The sequence below is a fragment of the Larimichthys crocea genome, chromosome XIII (assembly GCF_000972845.2).
Source record: "Larimichthys crocea isolate SSNF chromosome XIII, L_crocea_2.0, whole genome shotgun sequence".
Taxonomy (NCBI): domain Eukaryota; kingdom Metazoa; phylum Chordata; class Actinopteri; family Sciaenidae; genus Larimichthys; species Larimichthys crocea.
The window spans coordinates 26,386,005-26,401,514 of record NC_040023.1 but is presented as its reverse complement, the minus strand read 5'-3'; the positions used below and the strand labels follow the sequence as shown (position 1 = coordinate 26,401,514).

The following is a 15,510-nucleotide window of genomic DNA, read 5'->3' as shown; positions in this document are numbered from 1 at the left end:
ACAAATGAGCATTTGTAGCAGAAGCATGAAGATTATGTGGCTTTGTGTTCAAACACACAGCTCCTTTGTTTAGCATGTACAATGGTTAGACTGATATAAAGGATTGCACATGGCTGATATTTCTATAAAAAGCAGGTATCAGTCAGGCAGTGGGGCCCGCTGCTGATGTGATGGAGGTGACAATGATGTGTTACAGTACGTAACCATCTTCAGAGTTGGTAGATTATTAAACCCACCACAAAACCTGCCAACTCCTCTCAGATTATTAGTTTTTGTAGTTCTACATTTTGAAAACTAAAGGAGGGGGTTGGCTCATAAAAAATGGTCTGGTTTGCATATACGGCTTGTACAAACATTAATAGTGCTACAGCAGATCATCCACCACCTGAATCGAGCCCTATTTTGCTTTCACGTGGTCTCTTGCCGTGGCTTTAGTCTGATCCTGGTTAAGCCCCAGAGGTAGCTGCAGGTAGACTCACGCCGTCAGACTGGAGACGGGCCGTGCAGTGAAAAGTGCACAGATGAGATTTGATTTAGGGACACTGAGCAGATTAGGAAGTAGAAATTAATCCCTCTTGAAAATGAGAGGCAGATTAAATATGTCCAAGTCGCCCAGGGATTATTCCTCCTGTGTGTGTGTGTGTGTGTGTAGGTTATTTTTACTTCTCTCCCTGCAGAGAGTTGAGGGTGGGCGAGTCACACTCCTCTCCTCCTTTTGTTCGTCCTCCTCACTTTTGTTTTCCTTTTTGTTCCTCCTCTCTGTTTTTTAAAATGCTGCTCTTTCAAGTCCCAGCAGAGGCGAGTGCCACTGTTGTTCCAGTACTCGGATTATTAGATCAGCCTGTTACAGTAAGCAAGAAAACTCACTCTGCTCCCCTGTTCCTCTGTAGGGCCTTAACAACATTATCTTCAGTTTGTCATCCGACTCCACTGCTGGGTTTCATTTAGTTCATTTACTGAAGAGAAGGTGGCTTGTGTCATGAATAACGACTGTGTTCTCTCTCTCTCTCTTTCTCTCTCTCTCTCTCTCTCTCGCTCCCTGCCTCTTTCATTCACACTCAGACACACGCATGTAGCAGGGTGATTATAACACATTATCCAGTACAGCAGACCCGAGAGATTGTAATGAAATACCTGACCAAGCGTGAGCTGTTTACCTGACACTTGTCCTGAATGCATCACCTGTCTCTTCCATTGCTGTCACATTACTAAGACGCTTGAAATCAGTCACACCAGCATCACACACCACCCTCAGCGAGAGCGCCCACACATACACACACACACACTGAATCTCGCCTTGTTTTCTTTGTCAGAGAAATATCGTCTGCTCGCTCTGCAGTCAGGACAGAACTCACATCAAAAGCTATTACTGTCTACAAGAAACATTTCACGGTGTACGTACAACCTGTACCACACACCGCTCTGCTCCTGCTGTTACCTTTTTACGAAGACAGTGCTGTTTCATGATGGACTTACAGTACTTTGACTGTATGACTTGTAGCTGTGCCTTCTAATATAGCCTGATTTAATAATGTGATCTACGGTAAATTAACCCATGAGGGGAAATTTGATGTTCTGTACTACACTCACCTCAAAGTAATCTGCCAGTGAATGGACATTCATTACCACGTTCAGTGCCCCCATGCCAAACTCAAATTGAATTTTCCTGCAAGGTATTTGCAGATACCACTCTGTCTAACAACATGCCAGCATATCTTTTATTTGCAGTATTTAAGAGGAAGGATTAGACCATCCACCCATACATTATATCTGTATACTGTAATATGGAAACAACTGAGTTAGCTTGATTTGATTGCTGTTTGACTAGATTTGGCTGCCGTCATAGCAACAAACCCTTAAGCTTAAATCTAGAAAGTACTGACTTTTCCACAGTTAGCTCGATCAGGAGACTTTTTAAGGGTGAACCCTGCACATGACACTATTTTCCAATACAAATGACTACTTTTCTTAGAGAGATGACCATTTGAACCCGATACCATGACATTTAACTGTGACGTTAGGCTGAGTGTTTGACAAGTATAGTGCGTATATTTGAAAGCACCAGCTGTAAAATGAATCTACTTCATTATAAAGTTTTGTAGAGTTTAACTTTAAAAGTACAGTATTTGTTAAATAAGATATTGTGGCTGGGGAATTTATCTCTTCTTGTGGCAATTTTAATTATTAAGATCCCATGCAAAGAGAAAATAACTCAAGTTCACCACCAGGCTACTTTTAAAAAAACTTCATCAGACAGAAAAAGCAGGGGGGAGGGCATGACATGTAGCTTGCAGCTGCAGTAAAAACCCATCCTTGATTCATCGTACTCACTCCACTAGATGAGCGGGACGCCCACCATCACCAGGCTTCTGATCAACTTTCAAACAACTGAACACACTTACTGTGTATACACAGTACTCGAGTTGAGGGGGGTTGGGGGGATGGCATCCCCCCTGGGGGAAAAATGGTCAAAATCATCCCTCTTCTAAAATGGTCATCCCTTCTTCCATCCCTTGTGGCATTTTATCAATGCATGTGAAAATTACTTCTATTTAACACTGGAAATAGAATTACCATTCGACATTTAGGGGGGCTTTATGATAATCAGCCTATTACCTATGTCAGCTGTTTTCAAAGTGTGAGGCGCGCCTCACTTGGGGGGCGCCAGAGGACTTCAGGGGAGGCGCGGCGGGGGAAAAAATAAAAATATATCTTACAAAGATATGTGTCTCATCACTGTGCGATGAAAACGCGGCGAGCTAGCCCCCAAAGAGTAGCAAAAAAACACACACACAAAACGACATAGTATGTCTGATCTTTGCTGTTTGTGTCAAAAGTTCTATTCCAGTGAAGAAACGCTGCTAATGTCTCCTGCTGTGTCTCTGCTTTAGTTTGAATCAATCATGAAGCTCCTGGTTGTTACATAAAGACAAAGAGGCTTTGACAGTGAAGTGTGACCTCTTGCTGCGATATACTACCTTTGGGTTTACTTCATTCTGGATCGTCATTGGTGGGTCAAAGGTGAATGTGGGCGGTACTAATAGATTCTCCTGACTCTGATTGGTCGACAGGTGACAGGTGTCAATCATCCACACTCTGTGTTGTTTTAGCCTTAGCAGCACCGCTAGCTGCTACCTGCTGCTTCATATTCTTTAATACCGCTTGTTTCAAACATCGCGTCGTCTTAAAACTCGAAGTCTTCTTTCCTCCTCCTTAAATTGTGTTTTTTTAAGTGAAGATGTTTTTTAACAAAAATGTGTTTAAATGTATTTAAATATGTTTAAAAACACACAAAGATGTTAAAAACATACACAAAGTTGTGTTTAAAAAAATATTTGAGCACATTCACAAATAAAGATATTTAAAATGTTTTTACAAATATGTTTAAAAACACACAAGGGTGTTGAAATGTGTTTTTAAAAGATGTTAAAAACATACACAAAGATTGTGTTTAAAAACATATTTGAGCACATTCACAAATAAAGATATTTAAAATGTTTTTACAAATATGTTTAAAAAAAGATGTGAGTGACATGATGTCCATAGTTAAGTGGTTATTGTTTCTTTCCGATAAATAGTATTGTCTTGTGCAGGCCATGCAACTAAGAATGCAAGCTATGAATCAGATGGGATTTAGGATTTGCCATGTCTAGCAAGTCACCCTAAAATTGACTAGAATGCAGGAAATTGCATCTAAGAAATACACTGGACGCTGGAAGATATGTCACATAAATGAAAAATTTCACCATCCCCCCTGGTTTCATTTTACAACTCGACTACTGTGTATACATCACATCTCAACAGTCTAACTTAAATCACTGGGAATAATTCTGTAACAAGCATGGATGTATGGAAATTGTGGAAACACTTTCGGAGGACACTATAAAACACATTCATAGAAACAGTGACACAACTGTGCAGTCATGTGATCAGCATTGAGCCAGTCATCTGATTATGTTTTTGTCTTTCTACTCATGTCGCCTGCATTTAAAATAAGAGAGCATTGTCAGTAAGACATCGTCATCATTTCAGCCTCGTGGCAACATGTTAGCCTGAATTAGTTAAGCCATGTTCCAGCACGAATGCAACGTTTTGGTCCGACCACACACCGAAGTATTATCAGTACAACTGGCATCAGACTGAAAGCTCTTGTCTTTCACAGTGTGGGAGTTTTTCCACCTTTCCACTCAAAATAAAAATGGATTTATACACCCTGAACTCTTGATCCGACCATTGACATCTGTCTTCAAAAATAGCAGCTGAGCCTCAGGCATTGTAAGAGTTTTCCTTGTAATCACTTGTGATTTCTGTGACATATCTGCCAGTAAAAATAGCCACAGGCCCTCGGAGAGAGAGGCTAATATTTGTGCTCAGACATGAAAATAACCTCGCTAAATATTGTAATATTGCACTGGGTGCGTGAGGGAGTCACAAGTCCTCACTGGTATGATCACAACAAGCAGACGCACATAAATTCTGCAGGCAGGTCAGGCTAACTGCGGCACTGCCCCCCTCCCACTGCAGCATCATGTGAAAGGACTGCAGTAAGCAGGGCTCTGTGTCTCTGTGCTGGATCTATATCCCAAGTCAAAGGAGGCATCCGTCACCAGCATCTCTCCCTTACCTCCTCCACCAAGGTCAGGAGTGTTCATGCTGGAGGGGGACACTCTCAGGGTGCCCTCCTGTGACTTCTTCGCTCACGCGCACACTAACGCGGGTGCAAACATGCAAAGAGTGTTTTTATGTTACAATTTCTGCCTGTGCCTGCACTGACCACAGCTCAGCCACCATCACACCCCTAGGTTTAGCTTCCTGTGCTCAGTGGACCAGTAGATTTTTAATTAGTGCAGTGATGAATCAACAAAGCTGACCTCTGAGGAGAGATGTGCAGGCTTTGGTTAAAACACAGCATGGCCTCAAGTCAACCCTGTCCCACACATCATCCTGACAATAGAGAGTGGCCATTTGCCAGAGGAGAGGGGAGGGGGTTGGCACCTGGTTTTAAAGTTCATAGATGTCATGCATCAGGGAAGATTGAGTTGAGTTTTAGGAAGGATTAATGTTGCTTGTGAAAGAAAGAGATGTCGTGCTAACTGGCCAGCTGGAGGGCCATTGAAGCTTATAATTCTGTTATACACTAGTCTCTAGAGATAGTGCAGAGGGACTGTGCTACAAACTGCTACTGTGATTAAAGAGATACATGAATTGCAAGTTTGCTAGATCAGTATCCTGAGGCAAAGAAAACTGGAGAAAAGACAGCAGGAATTACTGGGTCCAAAAGCCATTCATGATTTCTGGTTGTGCTGTTAAAATCCAGAAGAAAACTATTAAAAATATTATTGATGTGTCACCTAACTGTGAAGACATTAGATATTAGAGTTGTCTTCATCGTTACCACATTTGACCCATCATCCTGCTCTCACTCTTCACCTCCATGCTGCTCTGCTGGGCGGCCACGATCAGTGACTTTGTTATCCCCTCATGGAGTGACACGAGTCAATAGCTTTGATTCGCGTGCAGCGAGCTGGACTCACGCACAGTGTGGCCAGACTGCAGACGCTGCGTCCACTGCTTTGATTTCACATGGAGAGTGGCACATGTGTGAGAGTGAGTGGCTGTGTGTGTGTGTGTGTGAGTGCGTGACAGGAAAGGAGAGAAAGACAGAGAGGCTGTGTCACAGAAAGTACTGATTGTGCTATTTATTACCGTTGACCTCCAGGGCCAAGCTAGGTAAATCAATAAAGAAGGGCTCTAGGATGCTGCGTCTGGCAGGTTTTGATTAACTGTGATGCTGTTTTTTCAGCGTGTGCACATACAAAACCGATTTATCAGTGTATTTATTCCTCAACAACAGATAGAATATGATCGGCCTGCAAAGTCAACATTGAAGCAGTGACAGATGGATTGATTTCCACCATCAGCGTCCGTATTTATTGGTCATTCTTTAATCTCCCATGGCCCTATTTTTTTTTTTTTTAACCAAAGACAGAAAATCCCAGATAAAAATATATGTGATGTGATGTTACCTCAGCTGACCTCTATGTTTTGTCTATGTGTCATCAGGCTATGTTCAGCTTGTGCATGGTGGAGAGTGAAGCAGACGAAGTGACCCTGCAAGGAGTGACCAGCGTTGGACTGAAGCACGCTTTGGACTTTGCTTACACTGGACAGGTGAGTCTGAGCAGTATCCCCCACAGCTGTACAGAAACTTAAAAGTCATCTACAGAAAGTCTAAAGTTTAAAAAATAAAAATGAGAGAAAAAAAATATATATATANATATACCATTGGATGGAAATAGTCATAGTAGCCTTACCTCTTAGCAACCCCTCTGGCATCATTAACATCTCTTCATGTGTATTTTTGATGTGGCTTACCAAAGAAAAAAAGAAAATGGTGTTATTATGAAGCTCAGTGCAAGTGTAAGAATGCATGCAGGCTACTAATCCATCAAGAGTAACTGGGCTCAACAGTGTGTTTCAGTCTCCTAGAAGTACTCTAATTGTTGCCTGTACCCACGCACTCGACACAGACATTCAAAGCAAGCTAACCCTGTTTGGCATCAACATCAGTTTCTTTGAAAGAAGCTACTGAGGCCTTTCCTTGCTAGTCAGCAAAGCATCCTGATCATCAAACAATGGAGACATAGCGATCATTTCTAAAGGGTAAAACCTTAGATTTACAACATTTGTTAAATTATTCTTGTCTTAAATCTAAATCCCATCTGTAGTAAGTCGAGGACAAAGCCCAGACTAAATTTGTTTTTGTTTTTTTAAACTGATAAGTTTGACAAAGCCTTTAGGAAGTCAAGTGACACACTAAAAATAGCATCAAAGCCCACACAGGGAGGTGGTTACGGTGGATGGATTGATCACACACAGTACTTTCACCCAAAAGACTGTGGCCCTGCATGATTTAAAATAAGTCATTGTTGAAGTTTACACAGGGCACGAACATCAACTTTCTGACCAACAGCTATTGAAGTCAAACTCCTACCGTGTGTAGAAAAAACAGGTCCAAACATCACAAGAGCTTTTGCAAATCCGGGCCGACATCATATTTTAGAAGCAGACCAAATGTTTTACAGGTAAAAACTCGACCTGCAACTGAGTACAGCTTTTATACGTAGAATAGAAAGTGTAGCATTTTCCTTTAAAATAAAAGTATAAAGTAGCAAATAAATGAGTGAGTACTTACATTGTACTTACAATAGTTACTCGTCATCATTGTCAAGTATGTCACCAAAATAAATCAAAACAGGGCATTTGCAGATTACTTTAATCTCCGCTGCAGCATGCCTTTAGATCACCTACAGTGTTATCCAGGAGTGTGCAGGTATCAGATTTAACCATAAACTAGACACGGCTCTGTTCTCTGTGGTCACACAGCTGATCATTATTCAGTGTTTCTAAATAGGAAACAGAATTCAGTTCAGCAGAACTAAAGAGCACATCATTACATTTCCATACTAAAGCAACAATGCGAGTGAAGTCCCTGTCCTTGCCTTGTCAGCCCCTCAGCAAAGAATTAAGTGTGTGATCATGTCTAATAACCCTCCTTGACCTTGTTAGTGCCAGCGATGCTCGGTCCAATAAGCAGCCCAGCGACTTATGCAGTACACTGAGAGGCCAGGAACTTTGTAATTACTCCTAATTTTATTTCCACAGTGGAAATGAGCAAAGAGTGAGTGGTTGGGCAGTGTAAGTAGGTCAACAGCAGGCTTGCAAGCCGCCCTGCTTTGGTTGGCTCAGCTCCTGTCTGCCCAGAGGAGATGATAGCAGATGAGATGAGAGCAATATGCTTATCCCCACACCGTAAATAATGACCTACTAAAAATCCTTCAGCCACATGTCACAGGCCAGCAGTGGGAGTGAGAAAACATGCCGTCATGGGATGATCTCAGACTGGAAGTCACTTTGCAACTTCAATGAAATTTTTACTGCATGCTGTGCAAGACTGCTGTGGATATCTCAATCAATTTACAACCTGGAACATCCTGCAGACAGACTACAAATCTATTTTTCTGAGCCTACAAGGGTCACGTCCCAGTTAGGAGACCTCCATATTCTGCCAATGCAAGAATCTCCTTTCATTTTGTCTTCTCCTCCAGGTGAAGGCTCACAAGTAACAAGTGCAATAAATGCCGGTTTACACAAGAGCTCACTATCCTCCCACACTGAACCTGCCACCGGTGTTATGAAACAGAATTCTGCTGTGTGAAGTTGAAGTGCTCAAACTGTAGTGGGCCTCTGGAGAGGAGAGGAGAGGAGAGCAGGATATGAAGAGCATTCACTTGCAGTTATTACAGTTATTATTTAGTGTTGCCTTCATTGCTGCTGATTGAGTCAAAGAAGAAGAGCGTTTGTTGTTTTTGATCACCTGCTTGCCTCAGCCCATATTCATCTAATAAAAGCGGTGCTGATCTTCAGAATAGGAGCATAGCTCGGAGTTTAGTTAAGTTTAGTTTAATTTAAAAGAATTTTCATCTGATTGATGATTAAAGACTGACGTCTTTCTCTTCTTGCTGAGACTTAGTGCATACAGATAATGGAAGCAAAGAACCACTTACAGTATTACTGCTTTCCATCTTAATATGGTCAGCTTATGGAAGCCCAAATTGTGCTGGTGGTTAATTGGACCACTGCCCATGCCTGGCAGGAAACAATATATGATAAATGTGCAGATGCAGCTAATTGCAAAGAAAAAAAAAATGCTTATGAGTAAAGCTTGTTGTGGTTTTTCTAAGTGACTATAGTACTGTGGAAAATATTTGATCATAAACGAATTGCTCGTGATTTCCAAAGAACTATTTACATGAATGGATAAATGATGTGTGTTTACAGGAAGCAAAGCACGTAATTAAGCCCCGAGGCTGACTAAAATATTTGTCACATCAGTTACAGTGCGCAGACAAATGTGCACTAGAAGAAAGTAGCACATATCTGTTTTCAAAAAATCATAAATAATGAGTAGGCTGTAACCAAAGTGTTATACATGAGTGCTGCTTAACAACAGTAAGCCCACAGTCATATCAACAGCAGAGAGAGGCGAGGGAGACAAATGATGAAGTCAGTTTTTTCTCACTTTCACTACTGATGCAGTCACGCCTCTGTGGCTATGTAGGGCAGTGCTGCTGGATGGATTATCAAAGGTTTGTTCCTGCCCTTTAAAACAATACCAAATTTTATCTTGAGTAGGTGAGTCCACTGCGTGAGAGCTAACACAGGGCTTTAAAAAAAAAGTCTGATTAGGCTATTACTCCTGTGATTAATAGAATATTTAACTCCCTGTGGTTCTGATAGCGTGCTGAGATTAGACACAAAAATGGCTCCATGATACCTGAATGTGCTCCAGAGAGATATGAATTGGCTGCATCACAGAGCTTTATGTTGAATGCATTTGGGTATTATGGTGGAAACAGAAGGATGCTTTCAGCTGCAGGTCATTCAGGTCAACAGGAAGCATTTTAGCAGAATCAGTGCTGTAATAATTGCCTGAATAGGCTGCTTTGCTGGGATGATGATGATGGTGAATTCGAGTACATTGGTAGAGCAATTCTTGTTAGGCTGTGCAGTCTGTCATACTCTCATTTCCTGTCTTCATTGCACCATCTAAAACATTTTAAATAAGCTGGAATACAGGCAGAATTCTCTGAAATAAAATCCACTAAAAACAAAAAGAAAGGAAAGATAAATAATTAAATTAGATGTAAAGTGTACTGTCACACACTAAGTGTTTTTTCCAAACAACCTTATTCAGAACATACTATTACCAATATTTAATCAAAAACATATTGCCTTCACATATTTTCTTCACTGACGCTACAAACTTAATATCTTTTCTCATAGCCCTATATACTTGTGTTTACACATACTGTGCTGCTGTCACTGCTCAATGACTGTTCCTTACCAAACACAAATAGGACTTAAGCTAACTGTTTTGTCTTTAATGTGTCAGAATTTTGAGAAAGATGTATATTATACAACCCAAATACTTAAAACAATACCCAACGTTATTCAGTTTCTACCATATATGACAAAGGAATCTGAGACTGAGACTATGCTAAGGTGCTCTTTGAGGATGTATATTGGCTTTAGGCAGCTGTAATGTTTACTGTGTTTTTATCATCTTAATAAACAAATTCAAATTTTGTGACTTTATGATGGTGCTAGATAAAAAGTCAAGGGGATCAGTGAATCAGGGACAGACTGCTTTGCTGCAGTCCAGCCAATGACTGAACAAGACTGGATGAAGCATAGTTCTCTTTGCATTTAAGGGTCAATATGACTAATAGTGTCTATCTATAACCATGAAGAAAACATTCTCAATAATGTACAATTTCCCAGACAATCTAATCAGTCAATGAGTCTGATAACTAATACAGTAATCAACCAAACTGCAGGGTAACTGAAGTCCAAGTGGAATAAAACAAATTAAAAAAAATACAGTGACCTTGTTTATCTCCTCTGGACAGATCCTGCTGGAACCCGCGGTGATCCAGGACGTCCTGTCCGCAGGCAGCCACCTCCAGCTGCTGGAGCTCCTCAGCCTCTGCTCCCACTACCTCATCCAGGTACACACACACACACCACTGTCCTCTTGTTTGTGAGCTGGAGACATAATAAGAGGAATCAGAGGCATAACCGCTCCACATTAGAGGTCCCATCAGGTTAATAGAAATCCTGTAATATCATATCAATAAGGTTTTAAGAACTCAGGAAGAGTCGGGTGATTTAATACTGTCTGCAGGGAATAAGATGAGGTAAGATAATCTTTTACTCATCTCACAGATGGGAAATTTGGCAGCATAAAGACAAATAAGTACAGAAAAATGTAAAAGTTAAAAATAAATAATTACAAGAATATAAAATAGAAAAAGATAATATAAACTATACTTGAGCCATTAAACTCAAGCTCAAATTACAGACAGTGCTGGTGAGTGTAATGTGTCTGTGGTCTTCACTGCTGGTATACAGTCTGATGGTGAATGAGCAGCTGAAGTTGAATGAACTGCCTGTCTGCCACAGAGAGGGTGAGAGGGGTTATCCAGGATGGCTTTGATCCTGTCCTTCATCCTCCTCTTCCACCACTGACTCCAGGCTGTCTAGTTCCAGCCCCACCACAGAGCTGGTCTTCCTTAATAGCTTGTTGAGTCTGCTGGCTTCTCTAAGCCTTGATGCTACCACCCGAGCACACCACAGCAGAGAACAGAGCGCTGGAGGCTTGAAGCCTGATCTGCAGGAGCCTGGATCTGAGTCTCATCAAGTAGAACAGTTTTGTCCCTTCCTAAAGAGAGTGTCGGTGTTGTGAGACCAGTCCAGTTTTTGTTGATTTTGGACCCCACGGTATCCTTTCCACTTCCTCTCCCTAAATGATAACAAGAGCAGGGAGGGACAGGACTTCCTCTAATAGTCCACCAGCTGCTCTTTGGCCTTTCTGATGTTAAGCTCCAGGTGATTATTGTTGCAACAGGTGATGAAGCGCAGTCTTCTCTATCTGCTCCTCATTGTTGATGCATCCAACAATAGAGGAGTTCTCGAAAAAAACTTTTGAAGGTGCAAGTCTTAGAAATGGTGCTAGTATGGTGGCCCCATGTTGCTCATTACAACGTCAGAGGCACAGCAGCTAGTGAGGTAGTTTTTGATCCAGGATGAGTGTCAGGCTGCAGATGCATCACGAGAAGCTTATCCCTTAGAAGGCAGTGCTGGAAGGTGCTGCTTCTAAAAGGTGTGAGAAGTCATTGTGGGTCATGAAGATGAGTGCATTCTCCACTACCCACATTTATTGTATTTGTATCACAATACAATTCTCAACTGCTTAGAAACCAAGAAGCATCTCAGTCAAATGACACTTGTGCTCAATGAGTTCAGCATTTTGGGAAATACTAAATCTATTGCTGAGTAGGGATGTAACGATACATCGTGACACGATTAAAATCGGTACAAATGCGTGACGACTCGCATCGGTTGACAGAAAAAATGAATCGCGATTCTTGGCGAATGCGAGAGAAATAGGATATGTTGTTTTTCGTCTTTTTTTAAATTAGAAATAGGTTACGTTGTGGCCGCAGCTTCCGCTGCCGCGTCTGCCTTTCTGTGTCACACACACACACACACACACACACCTACACACATGCGCAGTAGTGGTAATCGGCGTCAGGCCTGACTGTACCGTAAATGATACCATAACACAGACCCTCCAGGAATTCAACTTCAACGCAACTTCAGTGAATCCCCGTGAATTCAGGGCGGTGTTGCAATTTTAACCAATCACCGCAACTTCTCCGCAACTTCCGCGCAGTCTGCCCGGGGGATTAAACTCGGTCAGGGACGGCCGCACGGTGCGGGAGGATCCCCTCGTGGGTCCTCTCCCCGGCGCTGAGGTGGTGCGCCGCGACCGGCTCTGCGTTTACAGCGCCCGGACCTCGCCGTTTCCCGGGGCCGTGGACTCTCATTAAAGGGTTAATGAGCTATCATCTTAATTGTTTTTATTTTCAGTTAGCTCATACTTGAAGCTGAAAGGTAATGGTCAGATCAGCTGCTGGCAGCCCTAATAAGAACACAAACTGCTTGAGAGTTTCTGTAAAGAGAGATTTTTTTCCTACAAATAAAAAGATAATTTTATTTGGTCATATTTTGTCTGTAGCTCATTTTGATTTAAAAAAAATCGTGAAAAAATCGTATCGTGAACAAAAAATCGTGACTCGAATCGAGTCGTGAGTTGAGTGTATCGTTACATCCCTATTGCTGAGCGCTGTACATGAAGCTCGAGCCAGGAGACAGTTAGCTCAGCTTAGTACAAAGACTGGAAATGAGGAAACAGCTAGTCTGGCTCTGTCCTGGGGTAACAAAATCCACCAGCACCTCTAAAGCACACTAATTAACCTTGTGTAACTCATTAATTTAATCTGTACAAAGCTGCAGTGTGAAAATGACATGTTGTTTTTAAGGGGGTATTATGTGCTTGGTTATTTCTAATTGTTTATTATTTTTGTATAGGTATATTCTATTATTAAGTGAGCTTTAGAGATGCTTTTTTTACATTTAAATGGAGATAGCTGTTCCTGCTTCTGTTCTATACGTTAAGCTAAGCTAAGCTAAGCTAAATGTCTTCTTGCTCTAGCTTCATATTGATCATAAAGATATAAGAGAGTGGATCTTCCCATCTAAATTTTTTAGCAAGAAAGCAAATAAGTGTCTCCCAAAATGACAAACTGTTCTTTCAAGCTACCATCAGCACACAGTTTGACATCAAAGGTAACTCAATAAGTGTTGTAACTATCAAAATTGAATATGTCCAATCTATTGCAGCCCATGTTTAATGGCCTAACGTGCCGTCCTTCTCCACAGGGAGGTTAAAGCTGTATTTTATCATCCAGGTCTTAACAGTTACATCACAATAGTAAACTTAGCTCAAATGTGCCATCTGCTGGTTGCAAAGTGTCACACCTATTGATGTGTAGTGACCAGCTCATACCTCACTATAAACAAAAGTGCAAACTCATGAATAAGTCATTGATTTTTCTGTCTGCTCGTCTCTTTACCTCCGTACATCCTTGTTTGCAGAGCGCATGTCAGCTGTTTTATTTGATATGTTGTTAAAGTGGGGTTAAAGGATGGTATCTGCTCGACCAATAACATCACACGCTGCATCGATGGGTTTAAAATCTGATAAATCAGCAGGTCAGGATTATTCATTTCCATTATGATGCATACTGATGTGCAGAACTTGATTGAATATTGAATAACTGATCGATACTGCACTTGCTGTGTAAAGCACTATAACTTCTATATCTCAAATTATTGTACTGACATATTTTGACTGGTGTATATGTGTGATAGTCTCTGATTGTTTATCATCTTTCTAATATTTAATAAACAAATGTTTAATCTTGTTTGTTTTAAAAACTTAATTAAGAGATTTTTCAAAATAAAATACATACCACATTCTTCAAAAATAAAATAAAACAAAATAGCAGTAAAATTAGTAGGAGTAAAATTGAAATGGACTGAATTACAGCACAAATATCTCAACCAGATCTTTGAAGTTATTATATTATCACAGGTTGAACAGTAATAGAAGGGGCTGTTCTACTGCACTCATGCTTGTTTGTACTGTATGTGCTGAAGGACAGCCAGAAGATGGCAGTCTTATTCCACCAGTCAGGCCTCATTTTCTTTTATTTACCTCTTTTCTCTCCTTTTTTTTTCTATCTGGCTCTCTACATTTGGCCTCTGTAACATTGTCATTTAAGTGTGCACTTGAAATACAGCTAATGTATACTGTATGTATTATAATTGGTTTGTATGTCCAGCACTCCTCTATGAGTTGACAAACAAAATGAAACAAGGCATCTATAATTGTTAGACACATTCTGACACATAAACTGATCGTGATAATATTAGAATTACAATATTTAGGAGATCATGTCTTTCGTTGTATGTAAGTACTGTCAAAACATTGATGGTGAATATGTGCATTCATTATGATGTTTATGTATGCACCCTGCAGGAACTGAGCAGTGTGAACTACCTGGAGCTGTACCGCGTGGCCGACCTGTTCCACCTCCCCGCCTTAGAAGAGGCCGTGGTGGGCTTCCTGGTGGAGCATCTGTCTGAGCTGAGCCAGAGCAGACAGGACGAGGCCCTGCAGCTGCCCTACCGCCTCCTCAGGGAGGTGCTGAAGAGCGACCGCCTCACCTCCCTGAGCGAGGAGGAGATATGGAAGGTACTGGTGTGTGTGAGTGTGTGTGGTCATGGGTTTTACATGCACGTGGAGGCAAGGGATGCAGTGTTACGGTGTTAAAGTGTGGTGTTATGGTAATATTTTGATGAAAAATAAAGTGAGAAATTATCTCAGCATCACATCTTGGCAGCAAATAATTCTGTATATAACGCACACACACACACACACACACTCAGAAATGCACAACACAATGCATAGCACACACAGAGATTATTAAACAATAAATTAAACACTGCCAGCTGCATCTCCTTTGTACTGTTTGTTTATATTAATGCGGATATGCAATAGGAAGGAGTGTTTCTGACTGGGCGCGCATGTGTGTTAGACATATGAGTGTGTGTGTGTATGTGCATGTGTCATGAACTGCCGGGATTGAGGAGTTGAAGTGGCAGTGCGGGGTGGGGACTTACTGTTTTGACTGTTCATTTGCACNTGTGTGTGTGTATTTCCCTGCAACCCCCCCCCCCCCCCCCCCACTCTCTCTCTCTCTCTCTCTCTCTCTCTCTCTCTCTCTCTCTCTCTCCCCCTCTCTCTCTGTCTTTTCTCCCCTTCTCTTCTCTGATTAGGCCCACCGCGGCTCCATCAGGGCCCCAATCCCCCAGCTGTCACTCGGCCGCCCGTCTGATTGAAAACAATCAGGCCTCTGATGGCACAATTACCCTGACCCTTTAGCCAGCCGCCGCCGCCATAATCAGCCTCTGATTAGGCTGCTTTGGGCCTCCTTCACTTCGCCCAGAAGGTTAATTTGGGCATCAGACGGAAGCGAA

At 41.6% G+C, this 15,510-nt stretch overlaps 1 protein-coding gene across 5 annotated transcripts in view; it reads left to right on the top strand.

Annotated features, from left to right (window-relative positions):
• klhl32 (kelch-like family member 32) overlaps positions 1-15,510 on the top strand; it is a 30,466-nt gene that overhangs the window by 4,912 nt on the left and 10,044 nt on the right. For 4 of the 5 annotated variants that reach the window (XM_027287079.1, XM_019256522.2, XM_010736952.3 and 1 more), the window contains 3 exons: positions 6,064-6,171; positions 10,473-10,571; positions 14,510-14,725. In XM_027287079.1, the coding sequence (XP_027142880.1) occupies positions 6,064-6,171; positions 10,473-10,571; positions 14,510-14,725 (423 nt within the window). Of the gene's footprint in view, positions 1-6,063; positions 6,172-10,472; positions 10,572-14,509; positions 14,726-15,309; positions 15,402-15,510 lie in introns of those variants that run through there. The other variant, XM_027287080.1, reaches the window with a different exon arrangement.